Source organism: Ranitomeya imitator, chromosome 3 (assembly GCF_032444005.1).
Source record: "Ranitomeya imitator isolate aRanImi1 chromosome 3, aRanImi1.pri, whole genome shotgun sequence".
NCBI classification, from domain to species: Eukaryota; Metazoa; Chordata; class Amphibia; order Anura; family Dendrobatidae; genus Ranitomeya; species Ranitomeya imitator.
In genome coordinates, this window is record NC_091284.1 from 662,074,757 (window position 1) to 662,100,608 (window position 25,852).

The window sequence follows — 25,852 nt, forward strand, 5'->3', positions numbered from 1 at the left end:
CAGCGTCCAACCCGCAGCAGCCAGATGTTACAGCATAGTGGATGGGATTTCATGTAATTAAATTTCCACTATGCTTGCACAGACACCACTGGCTTCCCTGCGTAGACGGACATGTGGCACGTCTTTCCAGACCACAGCATGTCTATTTATCTTGCGGAGACGCTCAGTCTCCGCAAGATAAGTTTCACCGTCCAATGTATAGGACGCGATGATTCCGCACGGTTTAGTGAATACATGCGGAATCACCTCGCGTACAAAAGCCGGCAGCGCTTTGGACGGAGCGGACATGTGCTGTGTCCAAAGTGCTGCCGGTTCCTGACCGTGGATACCTAGCCTAAGAGTTGACGATCACCAATGCAATAATTCTCTTCAGCTGGAAAGTATTTCTTGGAGAAGAATACATAGGGATGATTTCTTTATCAAGAGAAATTTTGTGAGAGAACTGCTCCTACACCAGTAGCAGAGGCATCCACTTCAAGGAACAGCGGAATCCAGCTAGTTTCGAGAATTACATCCCTTCTGAGTTAAGACCACAAAAGTGACAACCAACTCAGCTTAGTTTTTAATGAACTGGCTTTAATAATTTGCAAAACTGAAGGATATTTGGAGGGCTTTGAGACCAACAATTTGTGGCCAATCCATAATAGCGAAACCTTTTCTAGATCCATATGTACACCAGTAGAAGAGATGTTTTATCTGAAGAGTAACAGATCATGACATTCAAAGAGATGCTTCTCTACCTTGGCATAAAGATGATTTTCTCAGTCTCTTGAAGGCAATAGCTGAGCTTAGGGAGCAATATCATTTTAATTAGATTAATACGACCGGCAACGGACAGTGGGAGTTTACTCCAAATTGTAAATTTAGATTTGATGAAGTCTAGCAGTGGGTAAACATTAAGTTGTAGGTCGGATTCACCAGTTTATATATAGGCCCGAGTATTTACTAAATTTGTCTATAGTGGCAATTACCTGTGATAATGTTTCCTCTGCCCTGTCCATAAATATCACCATGTCATCAGCATATAGACCAATGGTGTCCACACGGCCTGCTATATCAATACCTCTAATATTAGGGGAAGTTATGTGTATTGCAAACGACTCTATCGCAAGAGCGAAAAGAGTCGGGGAAAAGGGGAGCCCCTGACCGGTCCCCCTTTATAATGAAAAGGACTCGGAAATGGAATTATTTACAATTATACGAGCTTTAGGTTTCATGTATAGTATATCAACCCACTTTATAAATGTATCATCAAAACGATACCTTTGCAAACACGCAGACAAAAAGGGCCACTCATGAGAATCAAAGGCCTTGGCCGCATCCAGCGACGCCAATGCCCAACTATTGTCCGGCACCAAAGAACTATATTGGATTATCGACTGAACTCGTCTAATATTAACCCCTTCGTGCCATGCACCGTACTAGTACGACGCTGCGGCAACTGCAATTGTGCCAGCCGCAGTACTAGTACAGCGCACTGATCACCGCGGTCTTGTGCTGAGCGCCGCGGTGATCGGGTGCGGGTGTCAGCTGTATATGACAGCAATGCCCACGATCGGTGCTAGCGCCAATCGCGGGCAATTAACCCCTCTAATGCTGCTGTCACTAGTGACAGCGGCATAGAGGGGGATCGCGCAGGGACGGGGGCTCCCTGCGCTCTCCCACCGGAGCAACGTGATGCGATAGCATTGTTCCGGTGATCCGGAAGGAGTCCCCGGATCCAAGATGGCCGCGGGACTACTTCCGGGTCAGAGCAGGCGCCGGAAAGCCTCCTGCACTGCCTGTCAGATCGCTGATCTGACACAGTGCTATGCAAAGTGTCAGATCAGCGATCTAATGAAATATAGTGATGTCCCACCATGGGACAATGCTAGAAAGGTAAAAAAAAAAAAAATAGAATGTATATTAAAAAAATAAATCCCCAAATAATGATAAAAAAAAATTCCCAATAAATCCATTTATTTATGTAAATAAAAAAAACAATAAAAGTACACATATTTGGTATCACCGCGTCTGTAACGACCTGCTCTAAAAAACTATCCCACTAGTTAACCCCTTTAGTGAACACCGCAAAAAAATAAATAAAAAACGAGGCAAAAAACAACGCTTTATCATCATACTGGCGAACAAAAAGTGGAATAACACGCGATCAAAAAACCGGATATAAATGAACATGGTACCGTCATCTTGTCCCGCAAAAAAAAAGCTACCATACAGCGTCATCAGCAGAAAAATAAAAAAGTTATAGCTCTCAGAATAAAGCGATGCAAAAACAATTATTTTTTATATAAAATAGTTTTTATTGTGGAAAAGCGCCAAAACTTTTAAAAAAATTATATAAATGAGGTATCGCTGTAATCGTACTGACCTGCAGAATAAAGCTGCTTTATCAATTTTACTACACGTGGAACGCTATAAACGCCCCCCCTAAAAGAAATTCAGGAATTGCTGGTTTTTGTTCATTCTGCCTCCCAAAAATCGGAATAAAAGCAATCAAAAAATGTCATGTGCCCGAAAATGGTACTAATGAAAACGTCAACTCGTCCTGCAAAAAACAAGACCTCACTTGACTTTGTTGGCCAAAATATGGATAAATTATAGCTCTCAAAATGTGGTGTTGCAAAAACTATTTTTTGCAATAAAAAGTGTCTTTTAGTGGGATGGCATACACCCACGAGTACTAAGAGAACTAACTAATGTAATAGATAAACCATTATTTCTTATTTTTAGTGACTCTATAGCGACAGGGTCTGTTCCGCAGGACTGGCGCATAGCAAATGTGGTGCCAATATTCAAAAAGGGCTCTAAAAGTGAACCTGGAAATTATAGGCCAGTAAGTCTAACCTCTATTGTTGGTAAAATATTTGAAGGGTTTCTGAGGGATGTTATTCTGGATTATCTCAATGAGAATAACTGTTTAACTCCATATCAGCATGGGTTTATGAGAAATCGCTCCTGTCAAACCAATCTAATCAGTTTTTATGAAGAGGTAAGCTATAGACTGGACCACGGTGAGTCATTGGACGTGGTATATCTCGATTTTTCCAAAGCGTTTGATACCGTGCCGCACAAGAGGTTGGTACACAAAATGAGAATGCTTGGTCTGGGGGAAAATGTGTGTAAATGGGTTAGTAACTGGCTTAGTGATAGAAAGCAGAGGGTGGTTATAAATGGTATAGTCTCTAACTGGGTCGCTGTGACCAGTGGGGTACCGCAGGGGTCAGTATTGGGACCTGTTCTCTTCAACATATTCATTAATGATCTGGTAGAAGGTTTACACAGTAAAATATCGATATTTGCAGATGATACAAAACTATGTAAAGCAGTTAATACAAGAGAAGATAGTATTCTGCTACAGATGGATCTGGATAAGTTGGAAACTTGGGCTGAAAGGTGGCAGATGAGGTTTAACAATGATAAATGTAAGGTTATACACATGGGAAGAGGGAATCAATATCACCATTACACACTGAACGGGAAACCACTGGGTAAATCTGACAGGGAGAAGGACTTGGGGATCCTAGTTAATGATAAACTTACCTGGAGCAGCCAGTGCCAGGCAGCAGCTGCCAAGGCAAACAGGATCATGGGGTGCATTAAAAGAGGTCTGGATACACATGATGAGAGCATTATACTGCCTCTGTACAAATCCCTAGTTAGACCGCACATGGAGTACTGTGTCCAGTTTTGGGCACCGGTGCTCAGGAAGGATATAATGGAACTAGAGAGAGTACAAAGGAGGGCAACAAAATTAATAAAGGGGATGGGAGAACTACAATACCCAGATAGATTAGCGAAATTAGGATTATTTAGTCTAGAAAAAAGACGACTGAGGGGCGATCTAATAACCATGTATAAGTATATAAGGGGACAATACAAATATCTCGCTGAGGATCTGTTTATACCAAGGAAGGTGACGGGCACAAGGGGGCATTCTTTGCGTCTGGAGGAGAGAAGTTTTTCCACCAACATAGAAGAGGATTCTTTACTGTTAGGGCAGTGAGAATCTGGAATTGCTTGCCTGAGGAGGTGGTGATGGCGAACTCAGTCGAGGGGTTCAAGAGAGGCCTGGATGTCTTCCTGGAGCAGAACAATATTGTATCATACATTTATTAGGTTCTGTAGAAGGACGTAGATCTGGGGATTTATTATGATGGAATATAGGCTGAACTGGATGGACAAATGTCTTTTTTCGGCCTTACTAACTATGTTACTATGTTACTATGTTATGTTACTAGTGTGTGACGGCTGCCAATCATAAATATCCGCCAAAAAATGATATAAAAGTAAATCAAACCCCCCTTCATCACCCCTAGTTAGGGAAAAATAATAACATTTTAAAAAATGTATTTCCATTTTCCCATTAGGGTTAGGGCTAGGGTTGGGGTTAGGGTTAGGGCTAGGTTTAGGGTTTGGGTTAGGGCTAGGGTTAGTGTTAGGGTTGGGGTTAGGGCTAGGGTTAGGGCTAGGGTTGGGGTTAGGGCTAGGGTTGGGGCTAAAGTTATGGTTGGGGTTGTGTCTAAAGTTAGGGTTGGGGCTAAAGTTAGGGTTGGGGCTAAAGTTAGGGTTTGGATTACATTTACGGTTGGGATTAGGGTTGGGATTAGGGTTAGGGGTGTGGTTAGGGTTATGGTTGGGATTAGGGTTAGGGGTGTGTTTGGGTTAGTGTTTCAGTTAGACTTGGGGGGTTTCCACTGTTTAGGCACATGAGGGGCTCTCCAAACGCGACATGGCGTCCGATCTCAATTCCAGCCAATTCTGCGTTGAAAAACTAATACAGTGCTTCTTCCCTTCCGATCTCTCCCGTGCACCCAAACAGGGGTTTACACCAACATATGGAGTATCAGCGTACTCAGGACAAATTGGTAAACAAATTTTGGGGTCCAATTTCCCCTGTTACCCTTGGGAAAATACAAAACCGGGGGCTAAAATATAATTTTTGTGGGAAAAAAAAGATTTTTTATTTTCATGGCTCTGCGTTATAAACTGTAGTGAAACACCTGGGGGTTCAAATTTCTCACAACACATCTAGATAAGTTCCTTGGGGGGGGGGTCTAGTTTCCAATATAGGGTCACTTGTGAGGGGTTTCTACTGTTTAGGTACATCAGGGACTCTGCAAATGCAACGTGACGCCTGCTGACCAATCCATCTAAGTCTGCATTCCAAACGGCGCTCCTTCCCTTCCGAGCTCTGCCATGTGCCCAAACAGTGGTTCCCCCCAACATATTGGGTATCAGCGTACTCAGGACAAATTGGACAACAACTTTTGGGGTCCAATTTGTCCTGTTACCCTTGGGAGAATAAAAATTTTGAGGCTAAAATATCATTTTCGTGGAAAAAAAATACATTTTTTATTTTCACAGCTCTGCGTTATAAACTGTAGTGAAACACTAGGGGGTTCAAAGTTCTCACAACACATCTAGATAAGTTCCTTGGGGGGGTCTAGTTTCCAATATGGGGTCTCTTGTGGGGGGTTTCCACTGTTTAGGCACATCAGGAGCTCTCCAAACGCGACATGGGTTCCGATCTCAATTCCAGCCAATTCTGCGTTGAAAAACTAATACAGTGCTCCTTCCCTTCCGATCTCTCCCGTGCACCCAAACAGGGGTTTACCCCAACATATGGAGTATCAGCGTACTCAGGACAAATTGGTAAACAAATTTTGGGGTCCAATTTCCCCTGTTACCCTTGGGAAAATACAAAACCGGGGGCTAAAATATAATTTTTGTGGGAAAAAAAAGATTTTTTATTTTCATGGCTCTGCGTTATAAACTGTAGTGAAACACTAGGGGGTTCAAAGTTCTCACAACACATCTAGATAAGTTCCTTGGGGGGGGTCTAGTTTCCAATATGGGGTCTCTTGTGGGGGGTTTCCACTGTTTAGGCACATCAGGAGCTCTCCAAACGCGACATGGGTTCCGATCTCAATTCCAGCAAATTTTGCATTGAAAAGTCAAACGGCGCTCCTTCCCTTCCGAGCTCTGCCATGTGCCCAAACAGTTGATTACCCCCACACACGGGGTATCGGCGTATTCAGGACAAATTGCACAACAACTTTTGCGGTCCAATTTGTCCTGTTAGCCTTGGAAAAATAAAAATTTGGGGGCGAAAAGATCATTTTTTGTGAAAAAAAATATGATTTCCTTTTACGGCTCTGCATTATAAACTTCTGTGAAGCACTTGGTGGTTCAAAGTGCTCACCACACATCTAGATTAGTTCCTTAGGGGGTCTACTTTCCAAAATGGTGTCACTTGTGGGGGGTTTCCACTGTTTAGGCACATCAGGGGCTCTCCAAACGCGACATGGTGTCCGATCTCAATTCCAGCAAATTTTGCATTGAAAAGTCAAATAGCGCTCCTTCCCTTCCGAGCTCTGTCATGTGCCCAAACAATGGTTTACCTCAACATATGGGGTATCGGCGTACTGAGGACAAATTGTTGTACAACGACTTTTGTGGTCCAATTTCTCCTGTTACCCTTGTTAAAATAAAACAAATTGGATCTGAAGTAAAAATTTTGTGAAAAAAAGTTAAATGTTCAATTTTTTTTAAACATTCCAAAAATTCCTGTGAATCACCTGAAGGGTTAATAAACTTTTTGAATGTGGTTTTGAGTACCCTGAGGGGTGCAGTTTTTAGAATGGTGTCACTTTTGGGCATTTTCTGTCATATAGACCCCTCAAAGTCACTTCAAGTGTGAGGCGGTCCCTAAAAAATATGGTTTTGCAAATTTTGTTGTAAAAATCAGAAATCGCTGGTCAACTTTTAACCCTTATAACTCCCTAACAAAAAAAATTATGTTTCCAAAATTGTGCTGATGTAAAGCAGACATGTGGGAAATGTTGTTTATTAACTATATTATGTGATTTAACTCTCTAATTTAAGGGCATAAAAACTAAAAGTTCGAAAATTGCTAAATTTTCACAATTTTCGCCAAATTTTCATTTTTTTCACAAATAAATGCAAGTCATATTGAAGAAGTTTTACCACTATCATAAAGTACAATATGTCACGAGAAAACAGTCTCAGAATCACCAGGATCCGTTGAAGCGTTTCAGAGTTATGACCTCATAAAGTGACAGTGGTCAGAATTGTAAAAATTGGCCCTGTCACTTAGGTGAAACCAGGCTTCGGGGTGAAGGGGTTAATAGAAGTACTCTTAGCGGGCATAAAGCCAGTTTGGTCTGGATGTATAAGGTCCAGTATAACCCAATTCAATCTGATGGCCAATACTTTAGTAAAGAGTTTGTAGTCTACATTTACCAATGATATGGGGCGATAAGATCCACAGTCCAAAGGGTCCTTCACCTCCTTCCTAAGCACAATAATATTTGCCTCATAAAAGGTTTCGGGCATAGCTCCTCCCTCCCCAAACCCTCGAAACACCTTCAATAGAAGTGGTGCAAATATGTCCCGGTATTTCCTATATAACTCAATGGGAAACCCATCTGGCCCAGGAGCCTTCCCAGAGGCCATGTCCGCCATAGCATACTCTATCTCCCCCAAGGTAAATTCAGCATCCAGAGAGGTCCGCTGGGCAGGGCTCAATGCGGGGAACGTTATATCTGATAAATAATCTAGGCGTTCTAAAATACTAAAATCGCTCTTAGACTTAACTAACGATTTATAGTAGTCACAAAAACAATTAAGTATTTCTTCAGTCGAGGTTACCAATGCGCCATCTGGTGCACGAATCTGTAGTATTGTATTAGATTTATTATATTGGCGCACCAGAAAGGCCAAAAATTTACTAGCTTGATTTCCCAATTCAAAATAGGAATGACAAGTGAAGAATAATTTACGTTTAGATTTGGTGTCTTTATGTTGAGCATATAACCTTTGAGAAGCTAGCCATTCTATTCTATATTCATTGTTATATTTGATAAAAAAAATGTCTACAATTGAGGTATTTCCTTAACAAATATCAAGGTTGGCCCTCAACTTTTTCCAAGATTTTAATTTTATTCCTCTGTGTATTCGAGATTGGCATCCCTGCTATAGGGGGTCTGAATTAATATTGATGTCCAACACTTTTCCTTACTTGTCCATGTTTTGTTCCTGGGTGACACAATAGTAGCAGGGTCATATAGGGATAGTGGTGGCACCATATCGTATCATATTAGGATGACAACCTCCGCGGTTAGGAAGGGAAGTCAAATATTGTGATTTTAGTCCACAATCACCTCCCTGTTTCTTGACCCCAGTGTTATCATATTATTTTGTTTCTCTACAAATGTATTGTTAGCATCTATATATTGTGTGTATATCCCTAGTTTTTAATCAATTTCTACTAAAAGGATAAGTTTTATGGATTATAACATCAGTTATAAATGTATATTAGGGCCATATAATCAGAGTCTATCAGATTGCAGCCGATCCCTCGCTTCCTCTTCATGTTCAATCCATACGTAGGCGACGCCAGTGACGCCAGTTCTGATTGGGTGCCGGGGTCATGTATCACATCACCGCACGAGATCCCCGGGGAGAGCGATTGCCAACACCACAGGAATGACAGGTGAATATAGGCTTTTTTAATTTATCGGGGCCCAACATTTAGTTCAAGAAGGTGTGTGACTTAGTAGTGGACAACCCCTGCTGCATCTAACGTGCTATGGCCAATGCTTGAGACAATCATTATTGCACAATGATAAGTAGGTGGGCGGTGTTTTGAATCTGACAGACATTACATTTAATTTCAATTAGCAATGTAACAAACTGGAAACCCCCTCTAATATGTTTTAAATAACATTGTTGTGCATAGTTAAATTAGTGACAAAATGTAGAATTGATGGAGAAAGGTTGAAATTGACGGACCTAGGTCTTTTTTCAACCTATGTAACAGTCATGAGCAAAACCAAGTACATCCCGTATGGTTTTATGTGTCAGGATGTAATAAAAAAAATCTGGTCCTTTTGAATGTCCTCAAATTAGGTAAATATAACCTGAGAAGAACATGACAAATCACACTTGTTTTCATTATTTACCAAAAACTAGGCCAAAATGCAGAAACAGTGTGTGAAAAAATAAGTACACCCCATGAACCAACAGCTTGTAGAACAATCTCTACCAGCAATAACTTGAAGTATTTGGTTTCTGTAAAACTTAATCTGTTCCTCACATTGTTCTAGGGGAATTCACAACATTGCTTAAAAGGAATCTGTCAACATGATCCATCCTTCCGAACTGTTATGCTCATGTTGCTCTCTGAAAGATGATGTCATCCATACCTTTACTTATGCAATATGTTGGTTGCTGACTGAAAAATTGCTACTATAAATCATATGCAAACGAGGCTTACGTGCTCTGGGAGCGTCTAAGCACTTCCCAAGCCTCCGCCTCCCATTGACTTTCATTCATTTTGACCTTTTCTGTGTTCTTGAGTGAGGTTTTCCAATTCCATTGTGAATCTCTGGGTTGTGGCTCACCCTTAGGCCGGGGTCACACTTGCGTGTGCATTGCGAGAAACTCGCATCAATACCCGTCACTGCTGCCGGCACTCGGGCCCGGAGCGTTCAGCTGCATGTATTTCTATACAGCCGAATGCCCCGGTCCCGAGTGCCGGCGGCAGTGCCGGGTATTGATGCGAGTTTCCCACAATGCACACACAAGTGTGACCCCGGCCTTATACTGTGTGTCACAGTCCGAGTACAGACCATGATACACGGACTATCTGCGGGTCTTCTGACCTGAGCTTCACAGCCTAATTGGACACCTATGTAAGGTTTTTCCACCAACATAGAAGAGGATTCTTTACTGTTAGGGCAGTGAGAATCTGGAATTGCTTGCCTGAGGAGGTGGTGATGGCGAACTCAGTCGAGGGGTTCAAGAGAGGCCTGGATGTCTTCCTGGAGCAGAACAATATTGTATCATACAATTATTAGGTTCTGTAGAAGGACGTAGATCTGGGGATTTATTATGATGGAATATAGGCTGAACTGGATGGACAAATGTCTTTTTTCGGCCTTACTAACTATGTTACTATGTTAATATACAATAAAACTTGGAGTGAAATGTGATAAATACTCTTCAATGAGTTTGATATAGATTTATTTATTGCAGATATAATGTTTTATGCTTCCATTATTGGCAGTGATTACAATACTAGAATAATGGATGACTTTCCAGCTATATGTCTTGACCTGTTGTAATTAAAATGACAAAATCTCACAAAAGACAAATTAGACATTAAATTGAAAGTAGTTGATCAAACCAAGCAGCATCTTAATTTGGTTTGGGAATTTGGCAAGTTGTGGATAAACCCAACGTAGTGAACCAAGGAGCAAATCATCCTGACAGCAGTATGGAGCCTCAGGCCAGACTAAGCCCACCTGGGAATAGAGGTTTGAGGTTACGGTGGAGAAAAAATTGCTCTGTACTGCCGGCTATATCCTCTAGGAGGTGCAACAGTCCCACAAATAAAATAATAGACCTTATTGTGGTTCTGTATAGCTTCTTTGCACACAGTTTTTTTTTCTGGTTCTTTATGCTTTATTTTACTTTATTTTTATTTTTTATTTTTTTTACCATTTTTCTTTTGTGACATTTTGAAAAATTGTTTTTTTTATCTTACATAAAGCGTATATATATTTTATCTTATATTAAAGCACGCTGCAATTTGAAAAACAAATAATACTAAACATACACTGAAGTACAATGCATTCAGCCCCTTCTACCCCCACACTGCGCTGTATGTAGTGAAACTTAAATGACATAAAAAATGCTGCAAAAATGAATCACATAGAAGCAGAAGAAATAATGCAGCATGCAGTAATAGTGTTTTCTGGTACAATCAAGAGGGAAAAGCTTAAGAGATAGAGGATTCGCTCCGCTGCGCAAATCCAGTGGCATATGTGGTGAGTGCCACTCACTTTTTAGAATGAGTATAAGAACCATATAATCCATGTAAAGGGTGCAGCACCTTTGGAAACACATTGCACTACATATATGCACTGATGCTGAATTACAGCTTGCATTTACAGGTCCTTCTCAAAAAATTAGCATATAGTGTTAAATTTCATTATTTACCATAATGTAATGATTACAATTAAACTTTCATATATTATAGATTCATTATCCACCAACTGAAATTTGTCACGTCTTTTATTGTTTTAATACTGATGATTTTGGCATACAACTCCTGATAACCCAAAAAATCTGTCTCAATAAATTAGCATATCAAGAAAAGGTTCTCTAAATGACCTATTACCCTAATCTTCTGAATCAACTAATTAACTCTAAACACATGCAAAAGATACCTGAGGCTTTTATAAACTCCCTGCCTGGTTCATTACTCAAAACCCCCATCATGGGTAAGACTAGCGACCTGACAGATGTCAAGAAGGCCATCATTGACACCCTCAAGCAAGAGGGTAAGACCCAGAAAGAAATTTCTCAACAAATAGGCTGTTCCCAGAGTGCTGTATCAAGGCACCTCAATGGTAAGTCTGTTGGAAGGAAACAATGTGGCAGAAAACGCTGTACAACGAGAAGAGGAGACCGGACCCTGAGGAAGATTGTGGAGAAGGACCGATTCCAGACCTTGGGGAACCTGAGGAAGCAGTGGACTGAGTCTGGTGTGGAAACATCCAGAGCCACCGTGCACAGGCGTGTGCAGGAAATGGGCTACAGGTGCCGAAATGGGCTACAGAGAAGCAGCACTGGACTGTTGCTAAGTGGTCCCAAGTACTTTTTTCTGATGAAAGCAAATTTTGCATGTCATTCGGAAATCAAGGTGCCAGAGTCTGGAGGAAGACTTGGGAGAAGGAAATGCCAAAATGCCTGAAGTCCAGTGTCAAGTACCCACAGTCAGTGATGGTGTGGGGTGCCATGTCAGCTGCTGGTGTTGGTCCACTGTGTTTCATCAAGGGCAGGGTCAATGCAGCTAGCTATCAGGAGATTTTGGAGCACTTCATGCTTCCATCGGCTGAAATGCTTTATGGAGATGAAGATTTCATTTTTCAGCACGACCTGGCACCTGCTCACAGTGCCAAAACCACTGGTAAATGGTTTACTGACCATGGTATTACTGTGCTCAATTGGCCTGCCAACTCTCCTGACCTGAACCCCATAGAGAATCTGTGGGATATTGTGAAGAGAAAGTTGAGAGATGCAAGACCCAACACTCTGGATGAGCTTAAGGCCGCTATTGAAGCATCCTGGGCCTCCATAACATCTCAGCAGTGTCACAGGCTGATTGCCTCCATGCCACGCCGCATTGAAGCAGTCATTTCTGCCAAAGGATTCTCGACCAAGTATTGAGTGCATAACTGAACATTATTATTTGATGGTTTTTTTGTTTGTTATTAAAAAACACTTTTTTGATTGGATGGGTGAAATATGCTAATTTATTGAGACAGGATTTTTGGGTTATCAGGAGTTGTATGCCAAAATCATCAGTATTAAAACAATAAAAGACGTGACAAATTTCAGTTGGTGGATAATGAATCTATAATATATGAAAGTTTAATTGTAATCATTACATTATGGTAAATAATGAAATTTAACACTATATGCTAATTTTTTGAGAAGGACCTGTATACCTCAGAGCAGCACTCACAATTCTTGGTATTGTCTTAGGAACCAGATGGGAAGCTTGTCTCCAGGCTTGTTATTAACATTCATTGTACTGTGACAATTAGGTTTACAGATTACTGTACGGACCTTGGTGAAGTGATGATTCCCACATTGCAAATCTTCAGTGTAATCACTTTGCAGATAATGAAGTAACAAGCAATGTTGTATGATTTAAAGGGAATCTATCAGAACGATCCACCCCCCAAACTGTGCATATGGCCATATTGCTCGCTGAAAGATAATGTCATCCACACCTTTATTGATGCAATCTGTTACTCCCTGTCTGAAAAAATGCTGATTCCATCTGCCTTATTTTAATGAATGGCTCTGGCGGGGTCACATCCAAATCTCATTTTTGGGGGTTTAGATAGAACCCTTAATTCAATTATGAACATGTGGTCCAAATGTAATGTGAACAGGCCCAGGGACAGACATATTATTGGTGCAACCTGTGCAGCCACACAGAGGCCCTATAGGTACAGAGGCCACTACCAGCTCCAAAGCTGGTGGAATTGTGCATTATGATGAGCTTTTGGGCTGCAATGGACCCCATTATTGTTTTCGCACCGGGGCCCTCTTCTATAACATAATCATTCCTGCAAATCTGTGCCATTTTCTTATTACTGAAACCACTCATACGCTTGACAAGCCAGTCTTTTGTCCTGTTCCTATGATTGCTGCTGATGGAGGAGCACTTGGCTATACATGTTATTCAGTGTATGTTCACGTGTCCCTCTATCAGCAGCCATTTAATCATTGAAAACTGACCGATCAGCAGACCTAGCTTCAGCAATATGGAAATGGTACAGAACTACAGAAAGGACTATATTAATACGTTTCTGATGTTTATACCGTATGCTATATAACATGCATTTCTGAACATTACCCCTATGGCCAAAAGGAAATCTGGCAGGAAGATCACCTTCCAATACAACTCTCCCTGACTTTATTCTCACCTTTTTTATGTGTGACACTCGATTCAAAGAAAGCTGACATCTTGTTCTAGTATCGGACAACACCTTTAACATAATTTAAAAGTGAAAAAGTAGTGTAATAAAAACAACAATTTTTTTCCCAGGCTAATGGGCTCACAGGGGTCAGTAATAATACACATAAGGCCAGAGTCACACTAAATGTATGAAAAATTGGTCCGAGTCTCCCTGCCGAGAGTCGCACAAGTGCAATGCAAGTGTCATGCGAATACAATCCGATTTTTCACACCTAGCATCCGACTTACATCCGATTGCATTGTAATTGCTATCTGATTGCAATGCGATTTTAAAGGGAATCTGCCACCCCAAAAATGGCTTATAAACTGCGGCCACCGGCATCAGGGGCTTATCTACAGCATTCTGTAATGCTGTAGATAAGCCCCCTATGTATCCTGAAAGATAAGAAAAACAGGTTACATTATAGTCACCCAGGGGAAGTCCCGCTACGGTCCGGTCCGATGGGCGTCGCGGTCCGGGGCCTCCTATCCCTGTTGAGGGCAGAGCAAAGTACTGCAGTGCGCAGGCGCCTGGGAAGGTCAGAGAGGCCCAGCACCTGCGCACTGCAGTACTTTGCTCTGCCCTCAACAGGGCAGACAAAGTACATCTGCGCAGGAGGCGCGGCAAGAGCACAAGAAGAGGACGTGATCGTATGAAGATGGGAGGTCCCGGACCGGACCACGACGCCCATCGGACCGGACCACAGCGGGACCACCCCTGGGTGAGTATAGTATAACCTGTTTTTCTCATCTTTCAAGATACATCGGGGGCTTATCTACAGCATTACAGAATGCTGTAGATAAGCCCCTGATGCCGATGGCCTTAGTTTATAGGCCATTTTTGGGGTGACAGATTCCCTTTAACATCAGCTTTTACGTAGAGCAATTCTCTATGTCATTTACACATCGTTTTCAAAGGAAATATTCATCAAAACACACACATATATATACAGCTCTGGCAAACATTAAAAGTCCACCACATCAAAACCCTGTCATGGGCAGCTCAATCTCCAGACCTGAACCCCATTGAAAGCCTCAGGAATGTAATCAAGAGGATGATGGATAGTCACAAGCCATCAAACAAAGAAGAACTGCTTACATTTTTGCACCAGAAGCAGTGTGAAAGACTGGTGGAAAGCATAATAAGTAACATTTCCCACATGTCTACTTTACATCAGCACAATTTTGGAACCAAAATTTTTTTTTTGTTAGGGAGTTATAAGGGTTAAAAGTTGACCAGCAATTTCTCATTTTTCCAACACCATTTTATTTTAGGGACCACATCTCATTTGAAGTCATTTTGAGGGGTCTATATGATAGAAAATACCCAAGTGTGACACCATTCTAAAAACTGCACCCCTCAAGGTGCTCAAAACCACCCTTCAGGTGTTTCACAGGAATTTTTGGAATGTTTAAATAAAAATGAACATTTAACTTTTTTTCACAAAAAATTTATTTCAGCTCCAATTTGTTTTATTTTACCAAGGGTAACAGGAGAAAATGGACCCCAAATGATGTTGTACAATTTGTCCTAAGTACGCCGATACCCCATATGTGGAGGTAAACCACTGTTTGAGCGCATGACAGAGCTCGGAAGCGAAGGAGCACCATTTGACTTTTCAATGCAAAATTGACTGGAATTGAGATGGGACGCCATGTTGCATTTGGAGAGCCACTGATGTGCCTAAACATTGAAACCCCCCACCATTGACACCATTTTGGAAAGTAGACCCCCTAAGGAACTTATCTAGAGGTGTGGTGAGCACTTTGACCCACCAAGTGCTTCACAGAAGTTTATAATGCAGAACCGTAAAAATAAAAAATCATTTTTTTTCACAAAAATTATCTTTTCGCCCCCAATTTTTTATTTTCCCAATGGTAAGAGAAGAAATTGGACCACAAAAGTTGTCGTACAATTTGTCATGAGTACGCTGATACCCCATATGTGGGAGTAAACCACTGTTTGGGCGCATGGGAGAGCTCGGAAGGGAAGGAGCGCCATTTGACTTTTCAATGCAAAATTGACTGGAATTGAGATGGGACGCCATGTTGCGTTTGGAGAGCCACTGATGTGCCTAAACATTGAAACCCCCCACAAGTGACACCATTTTGGAAAGTAGACCCCCTAAGGAACTTATCTAGGGGTGTGGTGAGCACTTTGACCCACCAAGTGCTTTACAGAAGTTTATAATGCAGAACCGTAAAAATAAAAAATCATTTTTTTTCACAAAAATTATTTTTCACCCCAATTTTTTATTTTCCCAAGGGTAAGAGAAGAAATTGGACCCCGAAATTTGTTGTACAATTTGTCCTGAGTGCGCTGATACCCTATATGTGGGGGGGAACCACCGTTTGGGTGCATGGAAGGGCTCAGAAGGGAAGGAGCGCCATTTGGAATGCAGACTTAGATGGAATGGTCTGCAGGCGTCACATTGCGTTTGCAGAGCCCCTAATGTACCTAAACAGTAGAAACCCCCCACAAGTGACCCCATATTGGAAACTAGACCCCCCCAAGGAACTCATCTAGATGTGTTGTGAGAACTTTGAGCCCCCAAGTGTTTCACTACAGTTTATAATGCAGAGCCATGAAAATAAAATAAAAAATTCCCCCTCAAAATTATTGTTTAGCCCCTAGTTTTGTATTTTCCCGAGGGTAAGAGGAGAAATTGGACCCCACAAGTTGTTGTCCAATTTGTCCTGAGTGCGCTGATACCCCATATGTGGGGGGAACCACCGTTTAGGCGCATGGGAGGGCTCGGAAGGGAAGGAGCGCCATTTGGAATGCAGACTTAGATGGAATGGTCTGCAGGCGTCACATTGCATTTGCAGAGCCCCTAATGTACCTAAACAGTAGAAACCCCCCACAAGTGACCCCATATTGGAAACTAGACCCCCCCAAGGAACTCATCTAGATGTGTTGTGAGAACTTTGAGCCCCCAAGTGTTTCACTACAGTTTATAATGCAGAGCCGTGAAAATAAAAAATCTTTTTTTTTCCCCACAAAAATTATTTTTTAGCCCCCAGTTTTGTATTTTCCCAAGGGTAACAAGAGAAATTAGACCCCAAAAGTTGTTGTCCAATTTGTCCTGAGTACGCTGATACCCCATATGTTGGGGTAAACCCCTGTTTGGGTGCACAGAAGAGCTCGGAAGGGAAGGAGCACTGTTTTACTTTTTCAACGCAGAATTGGCTGGAATTGAGATCGGACGCCATGTTGCGTTTGGAGAGCCCCTGATGTGCCTAAACAGTGGAAACCCCCAATTATAACTGAAACCCTAATCCAAACACACCCCTAACCCTAATCCCAACGGTAACCCTAACCACACCTCTAACCCAGACACACCCCTAACCCTAATCCCAACTCTATTCCCAACCATAAATGTAATCCAAACCCTAACTGTAACTTTAGCCCCAACCCTAACCCTAACTTTTGCCCCAACTCTAACTGTAGCCTTAACCCTAGCCCCAACCGTAACCCTAGCCCTAACCCTAATGGGAAAATGGAAATAAATACATTTTTTTTTAATTTTTCCCTAACTAAGGGGGTGATGAAGGGGGGTTTGATTTACTTTTATAGCGGGTTTTTTAGCGGATTTTTATGATTGGCAGCCGTCACACACTGAAAGACGCTTTTTATTGCAAAAAATATTTTTTGCGTTACCACATTTTGAGAGCTATAATTTTTCCATATTTGAGTCCACAGAGTCATGTGAGGTCTTGTTTTTTGCGGGATGAGTTGACGTTTTTATTGGTAACATTTTCGGGCACGTGACATTTTTTGATCGCTTTTTATTCCGATTTCTGTGAGGCAGAATGACTAAAAACCAGCTATTCATGAATTTCTTTTGGGGGAGGCGTTTATACCGTTCCGCGTTTGGTAAAATTGATAAAGCAGTTTTATTCTTCAGGTCAGTACGATTACAGCGATACCTCATTTATATAATTTTTTTATGTTTTGGCGCTTTTATACGATAAAAACTATTTTATAGAAAAAATTATTATTTTTGCATCGCTTTATTCTGAGGACTATAACTTTTTTATTTTTTTGCTGATGATGCTGTATGGCTGGACAAGATGACGCTTTCAGCGGTACCATGGTTATTTATATCTGTCTTTTTGATCGCGCGTTATTCCACTTTTTGTTCGGCGGTATGATAATAAAGCGTTGTTTTTTGCCTCATTTTTTTTTTTATTTTTTTTACGGTGTTTACTGAAGGGGTTAACTAGTTGGGACAGTTTTATAGGTTGGGTCGTTACGGACGCGGTGATACTAAATATGTGTACTTTTATTGTTTGTTTTTTTTATTTAGATAAAGAAATGTATTTATGGGAATAATATATATATTTTTTCATTATTTAGGAATTTTTTTTTTACACATGTGGAAATTTTTTTTTTATTACTTTTTTACTTTGCCCCAGGGGGGGACATCACAGATTGTTGATCTGACAGTTTGCACAGCACTCTGTCAGATCACCGATTTGTCTGAGAGCTATGCAGGCTTACCAAGCGCCTGCTCTGAGCAGGCACTTGGTAAGCCACCTCCCTTCCTGCTGGACCCGGATGCCGCGGTCATCTTGGATCCGGGCCTGCTACAGGGAGGGAGGTAAGGAGACCCTCGCAGCAACGCGATCACATCGCGTTGCTGCGGGGGTCTCAGGGAAGCCCGCAGCGGCGCTTCCCTATACCGCCGGCACACCGCGATCATATTTGATCACGGTGTGCTGGGGGTTAATGTGCCGGGGGTGGTCCGTGACCGCTCCTGGCACATAGCGCCGGATGTCAGCTGCGATAGGCAACTCTTGGGAGATCTCAAGCATGCAGTTCATTTTAGACAGCCCATGAATTTACAGGAACTGGAGGCTTTTTGCCAAGAAGAGTGGGCAGCTTTACCATCTGAGAAAATAAAGAACCTCGTCCACAACTACCACAAAAGACTTCAAGCTGTCATTGATGTTAGGGAGGGTAATACTCTGTATTAAGATATGGGGTATGTGAACTTTTGATCAGTCATTTGGATGTTTTGGTTTGTTATTATGATTTAAAAAGAGAAAACACAGTAGTTTGACAATAAATGGCTTCACCCAACCAATAACCATGAGTGGATAAAAGCTTTTGGTGTTATCATTCATATTCTCTGAAAAAAGGCCAAGAAAGCAAAAATTCTGCCTGGGTATGTTAACTTTTGAGCACAACTGTAGCTTTTACTGGCTTATTAAAATGGAGGACCCTAAAAAAAATGACGTAGGGTCCCCCTATAATTAATGACCAGCAAAGTCTATGCAGACAGCATTGGGCTGATATTAATAGCCTAAGAAGGGGCCTTGTATACTGGCCCCCCCAGGCTAAAAATATCAGGTCTCAGCTGCCCCAGAAAAGACACATCTCTAAGATCTACCAATTCTGGCACTTAGCCTCGCTTTTCCCACTTCCCCTTTAGCGGTGGCAAGTTGGGTGATAGTTGGGGGGTAGATGTCACCTTTGTATTGTCAGGTGACATCAAGCCCTGAGGTTAATAATGGAGAGGCGTCAATAAGAGACCCCCATTTCTAACCGCATAGTCACATTGTATGAAAATACAGACACCCAGAATAAAGTCCTTTAATTGAAAGAATGACACAGACTCCTTTAATAAATCTCAATTAAACCATACTTTCTACCTCGCCCATTCCACTGATGCCCTTGTCATCTGCAAAAGAGCTAAAAATAAAAAAATAACAATATTCCTCACCTTTCTGCAGAGATGCTGCTAGTCCATTTATCCCACGACGGGTTTAACTCTGTTATCTCTAGATAACCAGCTGCATGATGTGATCATATAGCCTGTCATCCAGAAGAAACACTGAGTAACATGTGCTCAGTGTCTCCCTGTGAACTCCTATTCCATGTCTGAGGGCACCGCGACCGTTAGAAAGTTCTCCTGCTCGTGGTGCCTTCAGACAGGTCCTGCAACTTCACAGCCAATGAACTCACTTGACCTTTCTGACGTCAGCCCAAGTGTCGTGGGAAAATTTCCCACCGTGCTCCGGATGACGTCAGTTAGGTGAAGTGAGTTCATTGGCTGTGAACTTGCAGGACCTGTCTGACGGCACCGCGAACAGGAGAACTTTCTCACGCTCGTGGTGCTGTCACATAGGTAACAATGAGAATATGGTGCTCAATGTTTCTGCTGGATGAAATGCTGTATGGTTGCATCATCCAACCATGCAGCCTGTCATCTAGAGGTAGCAGATTTAGACCCGTCGTGGGACAAATGGATTAGCAGCATCTCTGAGGAAGGCTGAGGAATATTGTTGTTTTTTATGTTTAACACTTGCAGATGACAAGGACATCGGTGGAATGAGCGAGGTGGTAAATATGCTTTAATTAAGATTTATTAGAGGAGTTTTTGTCATACTTTCAATAAAAGGACTTAATTCTGATCATGGGCAGCACGGTGGCTCAGTGGAGTCCTGGGTTCAAATCCCACCAAGGACAACATCTGCAAGGAGTTTGTATGTTCTCCCCATGTTTGCTTGGGTTTCTTCCGGGTACTCCGGTTTCCTCCCACATTCCAAAGACATACTGATAGGGGATTTAGATTGTGAGCCCCTTCGGGGACAGCAATGATTGTAACAATGATAATGTGTGCAAACTGTAAAGCTCTGCGGAATATGTTAGTGCTATATAAAATTAAAGATTATTATTATTATTATCAAAGGGAACCTGTCACCCCGTTTTTTCAGATTGAGATATAAATACTGTTAAATAGGGCCTGCGCTGTGCGTTACAATAGTGTATGTAGTGTACCCTGATTCCCCACCTATGCTGCGAAATACATCACCAAAATCACCGTTTTCGCCTGTCAATCAGGCTGGTCTGGTCAGGTGGGCGTGGTGACATCGCTCTTTTCTTCCCCAGCTTTCCGTTGGTGGCGTAGTGGTGTGTGCATGTCGCAGTGACGAATCCACTGCGCGCACGTGAAGAAGCAGCGCGCGATCTGCGCTATTACCCCCTGTCATCGGTGGGGGCGGCCATCTTCCTGGGGCCGCGCGTGCGCAGATGGAGTGCTCTGCTGCACGGGGCTTCAGGAAAATGGCCGCGGGATGCCGCGCATGCGCAGAAGAGATCGCGGCGGCCATTTTCCCAAAGCCGAGTTTGCAGCAGAGCACTCCATCTGCGCACGCGCGGCCCCAGGAAGATGGCCGCCCCCACCGATGACAGGGGGTAATAGCGCAGATCGCGCGCTGCTTCATCACGTGCGCGCAGTGGATTCGTCACTGCGACATGCGCACACCACTACGCCACCAACGGAAAGCTGGGGAAGAAAAGAGCGATGTCACCACGCCCACCTGACCAGACCAGCCTGATTGACAGGCGAAAACGGCGACTTTGGTGATGTATTTCGCAGCATAGGTGGGGAATCAGAGTACACTACATACACTATTGTAACGCACAGCGCAGGCCCTATTTAACAGTATTTATATCTCAATCTGAAAAAACGGGGTGACAGGTTCCCTTTAATTCTGGGTGTCTGTGTTTTCATACAATGTGACTATGGGGTTAGTAATGGGGGCGTCTTATTGATGCCTCTCCATTACTAACCTCAGGTCTTGATATCACCTGACAATAGAAAGGCAACATCAACCCCCAACTATCATCCCACTTGCCACAGTTACAAGTGGGAAGAGCGAGGCTAAGTGCCAGAATTGGCACATCTTAGAGATGCGCTTTTCTGGGGTGGCGGAGACCTGATGTTTTTAGCCTGGGGGAGCCAGTATCCATGGCTCCTTCCTAGGCTATTAATATCAGCCCAAAGCTGTCTGCATAACCTTTGCTGGTTATTAATTATAGGGGGACCCTATGTCATTTTTTTAGGGTCCCCCACTTTAATAGCCAGTAAAGGCTTAGTATACAGTTGTGAGCTGATATTAATATCCTGTGAAGCTCCATGGGTATTACAACTTTCCCAGTCTATAAACGTCGGCTTTCCCTCTGCTGGCTACAAACATTACGTGGGCGCTCACGCCATTATTTTCAGATAAATAATCTTTTATTAATTAAATATATGTACAGTAAGCTACACACACACACTGTACTAATTGTATATTTCACTGACATTTATACATCTGCCTATTCTCTATGTATTTACTATATGTAATGCATCTATTCTATCCTGTTGGCTCCTGCTGTGTTTTTACACTACAAGACTGCTGAATTGCCGGCTATTTATCTATGTAATATATATATACATATATATGTATGTGTGTGTCACTGACATCTATTTATCTATGTATTCTATGTGTATATATCTGTTCTAACCTATCACGCTGTGATATTACTGTGTGCGGCACATGAATTTCTGGCTTTTCAAAGGACATCAGTGAGTAAAAATTGGACAGCACTCGCATGGTTCGAGTGCTGTGCGATTTTTTTTTTGGCATTGGCGAGTCTCGGCCGAGTCTCGGTGACAATCGCAGCATGAATACTGCTGAGAAAATAAATTCTAATATGAGATGCCCCATAGATCAACACTGGTCCGAGTGCTATGCAATGTTTTCTCGCATATCACTTGGCTATATTCTACGTTAGTGTGAATCCGGCCTTACTCCGATTTGCTTTTTGTCCTTGGGCATAACATACCTTGGTCAGTTTTAGGCATGATCTGGAGGGAATGTTATTGCTCCTAGATGTCTAATGGGGGGGAGTGGCGGTGTTCATGCATGGACCGGCATCATGAACCCCTGGCCATTAGTTTTCCTGTCTCTGGGAAGCTACAAGTCTCTGCTGATACAGTGGTGCCAGTACAAAGCATATTGTGAAGGGTTGTCGTGTTGAGATGCCCCCGTTAAGCTGTAGTTTAGTATTACATGTGTCTGCAGCCCACGACTGATATAGGTATCTGCATCTAATGCTTATATATTAAATGTAATTAATCATGAATTTAGCTGGGAGGCCTGGGATTGTAAAACGCAAATGATCTATCCATTCTGTCATTTCATCCCTGCCCATGTGCCGTCATTGCGCTTATTGCTGTGCATTTCATTTATGCCGTTCTTTATTGTGTTGCAAAGTGTTATTTTGTCAGCATCGCCACCTACCAGTGTCCGGTATTCGCAGAAACTCATGAACGTACTTCGGCAGTTTGTATGTACTTGGCACACACATATAGACTTGCCTGTGGGCCCCTATTTAATCATTTGTGCTCTAGTAATTTACTGGCTTAGAGGCTTCTGCTGTTGTGGAAACAAGTGTAGCAGACTTTCTATAATCTTAGCCCCCAGGATATTGTATACTTAATTCAATTCTCTCTCTATGTTGTCTTTTTAATGTTTGTCCACTGTTTTCTTCTGTTCTGATGGCTGCCCTTCGGATAGGCTGACCTCTGCTCTCCAAATGACATCCTGCAATTGAATATTCGGCACACTCAAAAGACAGTCGATGCCCTTCTGGTCGTGGGAGAGAAAATCCCACCTTCATCTCCTTTCTTATCCTCCTGGGACCTGATAGGCTTTTTTCTCTTGCACATGCTCTTTTTTGTATTAATGTATCTAAGCTATCACTGGAATGCAGTGTCGGCATAACCTCCTTGCATGCGTACACTTGCATCCCTAGCTCTGGATCTTTGAAGGTACACCTCTTCTTCTCCTTTAGCTTCTGCTTTTACGGCACTTTCTGTGGCTTCAATGGTTTTTCTAGCTGCTCCACAGTGTATGTGTTAGCTGTCACAATGTCTGTGAGGTTAAGGGCAACTGGTTACTAGGAACAGTGTAGTTTACTATTTAGGCTCTTTGGAATTTTACGTTTTATCTTAGGAAAAAGCAATGGCCAGATGTTACATGGTGGAGAATGAGAATCTATAACATCCCTTTACACTGGCTTCCACTCTGCACCATGCCCCATCGGATACCACTTTTTTTGTGGTTATGACACAAATTTTCTGTTGATTTCATTTATGAAAACTACAGCATTGAATCCATATAGTGATCATGTAGTTTTCTACTGCAGATGCACCTCTATCAGACCAGAGTAAGAGATGTTTCACATTTTTGGAATGGATATATAGGGGATAGTCCCTTTCGCAGGTTCACATATGGGAAATTGATATGTAAAAATTGTTATCACAGTTAAGGCTCGCTCACACTGGCATATAACACGGAGGAGCCCAATGGGACAATATCTCGCATTGCACTCTGACCAGTGTTCTTCAATGAGGTCTGAGTAGGTCTCCAAATTTTTTCTCAAGCCAATTCTGCATGAGAAAAAATGTTGGGATTGGCCGCTCACCCATTCAAGTCATTGGGTGTGTTCAATACATTGGACTTCATTTGCATGTCATCCAAGTGCAGTCCAACAGGCAATGGAGAAGATGGAGACATTAATCCCTCCTGCTTCTCCCCACTTGTGATCCAATTCTTGCATGCTAGAGGATCGGGTCACAGTGCACTGACACTTAGTGCACGCTCACAGCCGAATTTGAGCTGAGTGTCATTAGCATCTTGCATCAGATGCTATATGCTAATGTAATTCCGGCCTTAGTAAAATTATACTTTTGTTTTTGTTTTTTTTTAATTTAATTTCACATTAATGAACTTTAAACATTTTGTGGACATCAAAAATTGCTTTTTGCTTTCATTATCTCAATGTAATAAAAAAAGAATCCCTGCAAACTTTAAGGGTATGTTCACACAAGTCAGGAAAAAATATGCAATTTGTGTTGCCAAGTTTGTTTCAGATTTCACCCAATGGATGAAATCCACTGTAAAAATCCCAAAGCACAAAGAATGGCATAGGTCAGTTTCCTGCTCAAAAATTATGTGCAGCGCTTGGTGCTACTGTAATCTGTTGCAGATTTTCCCGCAGCCAAAGGGCTCATGCTCATGACCATGTTACGGGTCAGAGTGTTATCCAACAAAACGTCAGATCGCACCTGGACCAATGTTATTCAATGGAGCTGTGCACATGTCCGATTTTTCTTTAAAAAAAAAAATCACAGCATTTCCGTAGTTTGACCCGATATTTGGATCATACTCGGCCTTGCAAGTCAATGAGTGCGTTTGAAACATCGAACTGCACTCCGATCACATCAGAGAGCAGTCCGATTTCCATTGACTGACAGAAATCAGAAGATGGAGACATTTTTTTTTTTCTTCATCTTCTCATCCGAGAGAATGGAACACTGTGATCAGAGTTTGATCTCCGTGTCATTGGCATAATTGATCCAATTTCTAGGAAAACAAAAAGTGCGCTCATCTGCACCTAGTCAAGTCTAAACAGAAAATCCACTGCAAGTCTACAACCTGTGATCATCCATAATACAGAGACAATAGTAATAAACATCTATCCTTGGCATTGTTCAAGTCAGGCTTGGACTGGCCCACAGGAGAACAGGAGAATCCTCCAAAGTAGGCCAACACCCTCTTATATGAGCAGTACATGACACAATACACTTGATTCGCTATGTATAGACAAAGGCAGCCTCTTTTTTTATTCAAAAATCAACCCATTTTATTGCTATAGAAATTTGTGAATGAGGATAAAGTGATATTTACATGTAGCTGAAAAGTGTGGCCTTGGAGTTGATGTTACTGGTGGGCCATTGGCACCCCAGTCTGACACTATAGAGCTAAAGGAGAATGCAGTAGTTAATGTACATGTTACCTTGCATTTGCCTTCGGCTAGGTTCCCATTGCGTTAATGGGACAGCGCTAACGGACAGCGTTGCACGGCGAAACGTTAGCGCACCCATTAGCAGCAATGTTAACACGCATCGCTAGCGCATGCCATTTTCGGCACGCGCTAGCGATGTGCCGTTCTTTTGTGACACGCCTCGGACGCTGCTTGCAGCGTGCGAGGTGCGCCCGAGGTCCGTTCCCCGCTCTCGCAGATCGGGGATCTGCGCTAGCGGGGACGTTAAACGCGACCCCAAAAAATACATTGCGTTAGCGCAATCCGCTAGCGCTATGCGCTAAACGGATTGCCCTAACGCAATGGGAACCTAGCCTTACTCTTACACCGTACATCAGGGTTTTTTTAATCAACAAGTAAACGTGATTAGAGGTGGAAGCCATGTAAAATGCCAATGATCTCCTGTGCTTGTTGTGGCTTTTGCACAGCATGAGCTGCATTCAGCTGCTGCAGAGGATGGGCATGGTAGCATGCTGTATGTGTCTGGCAACCATAATCGCACTTCCATGCTGGTCATTGATACTCTGTGCATGCCGCAGACTAGTGCCATACTTGCAGATTTTGTCTATTCTAATTTTCATAATATTCTTGAATAAATGTCTAGAACACAGTATTTGCACTAAATG

General features: G+C 42.3%; 1 protein-coding gene across 3 annotated transcripts in view; it reads left to right on the top strand.

Moving 5' to 3' along the window:
• LRCH1 (leucine rich repeats and calponin homology domain containing 1) overlaps nucleotides 1-25,852 on the top strand; it is a 322,845-nt gene that overhangs the window by 257,956 nt on the left and 39,037 nt on the right. Inside the window, exon 20 of one of the 3 annotated variants that reach the window (XM_069758280.1) lies at nucleotides 22,916-24,204. The exons of the other annotated variants lie outside the window; for them this stretch is intronic. Within the exon in view, the coding sequence (XP_069614381.1) occupies nucleotides 22,916-23,122 (207 nt within the window). The 3' untranslated portion in view covers nucleotides 23,123-24,204. Of the gene's footprint in view, nucleotides 1-22,915; nucleotides 24,205-25,852 lie in introns of those variants that run through there. 3 annotated transcript variants of the gene reach the window in all.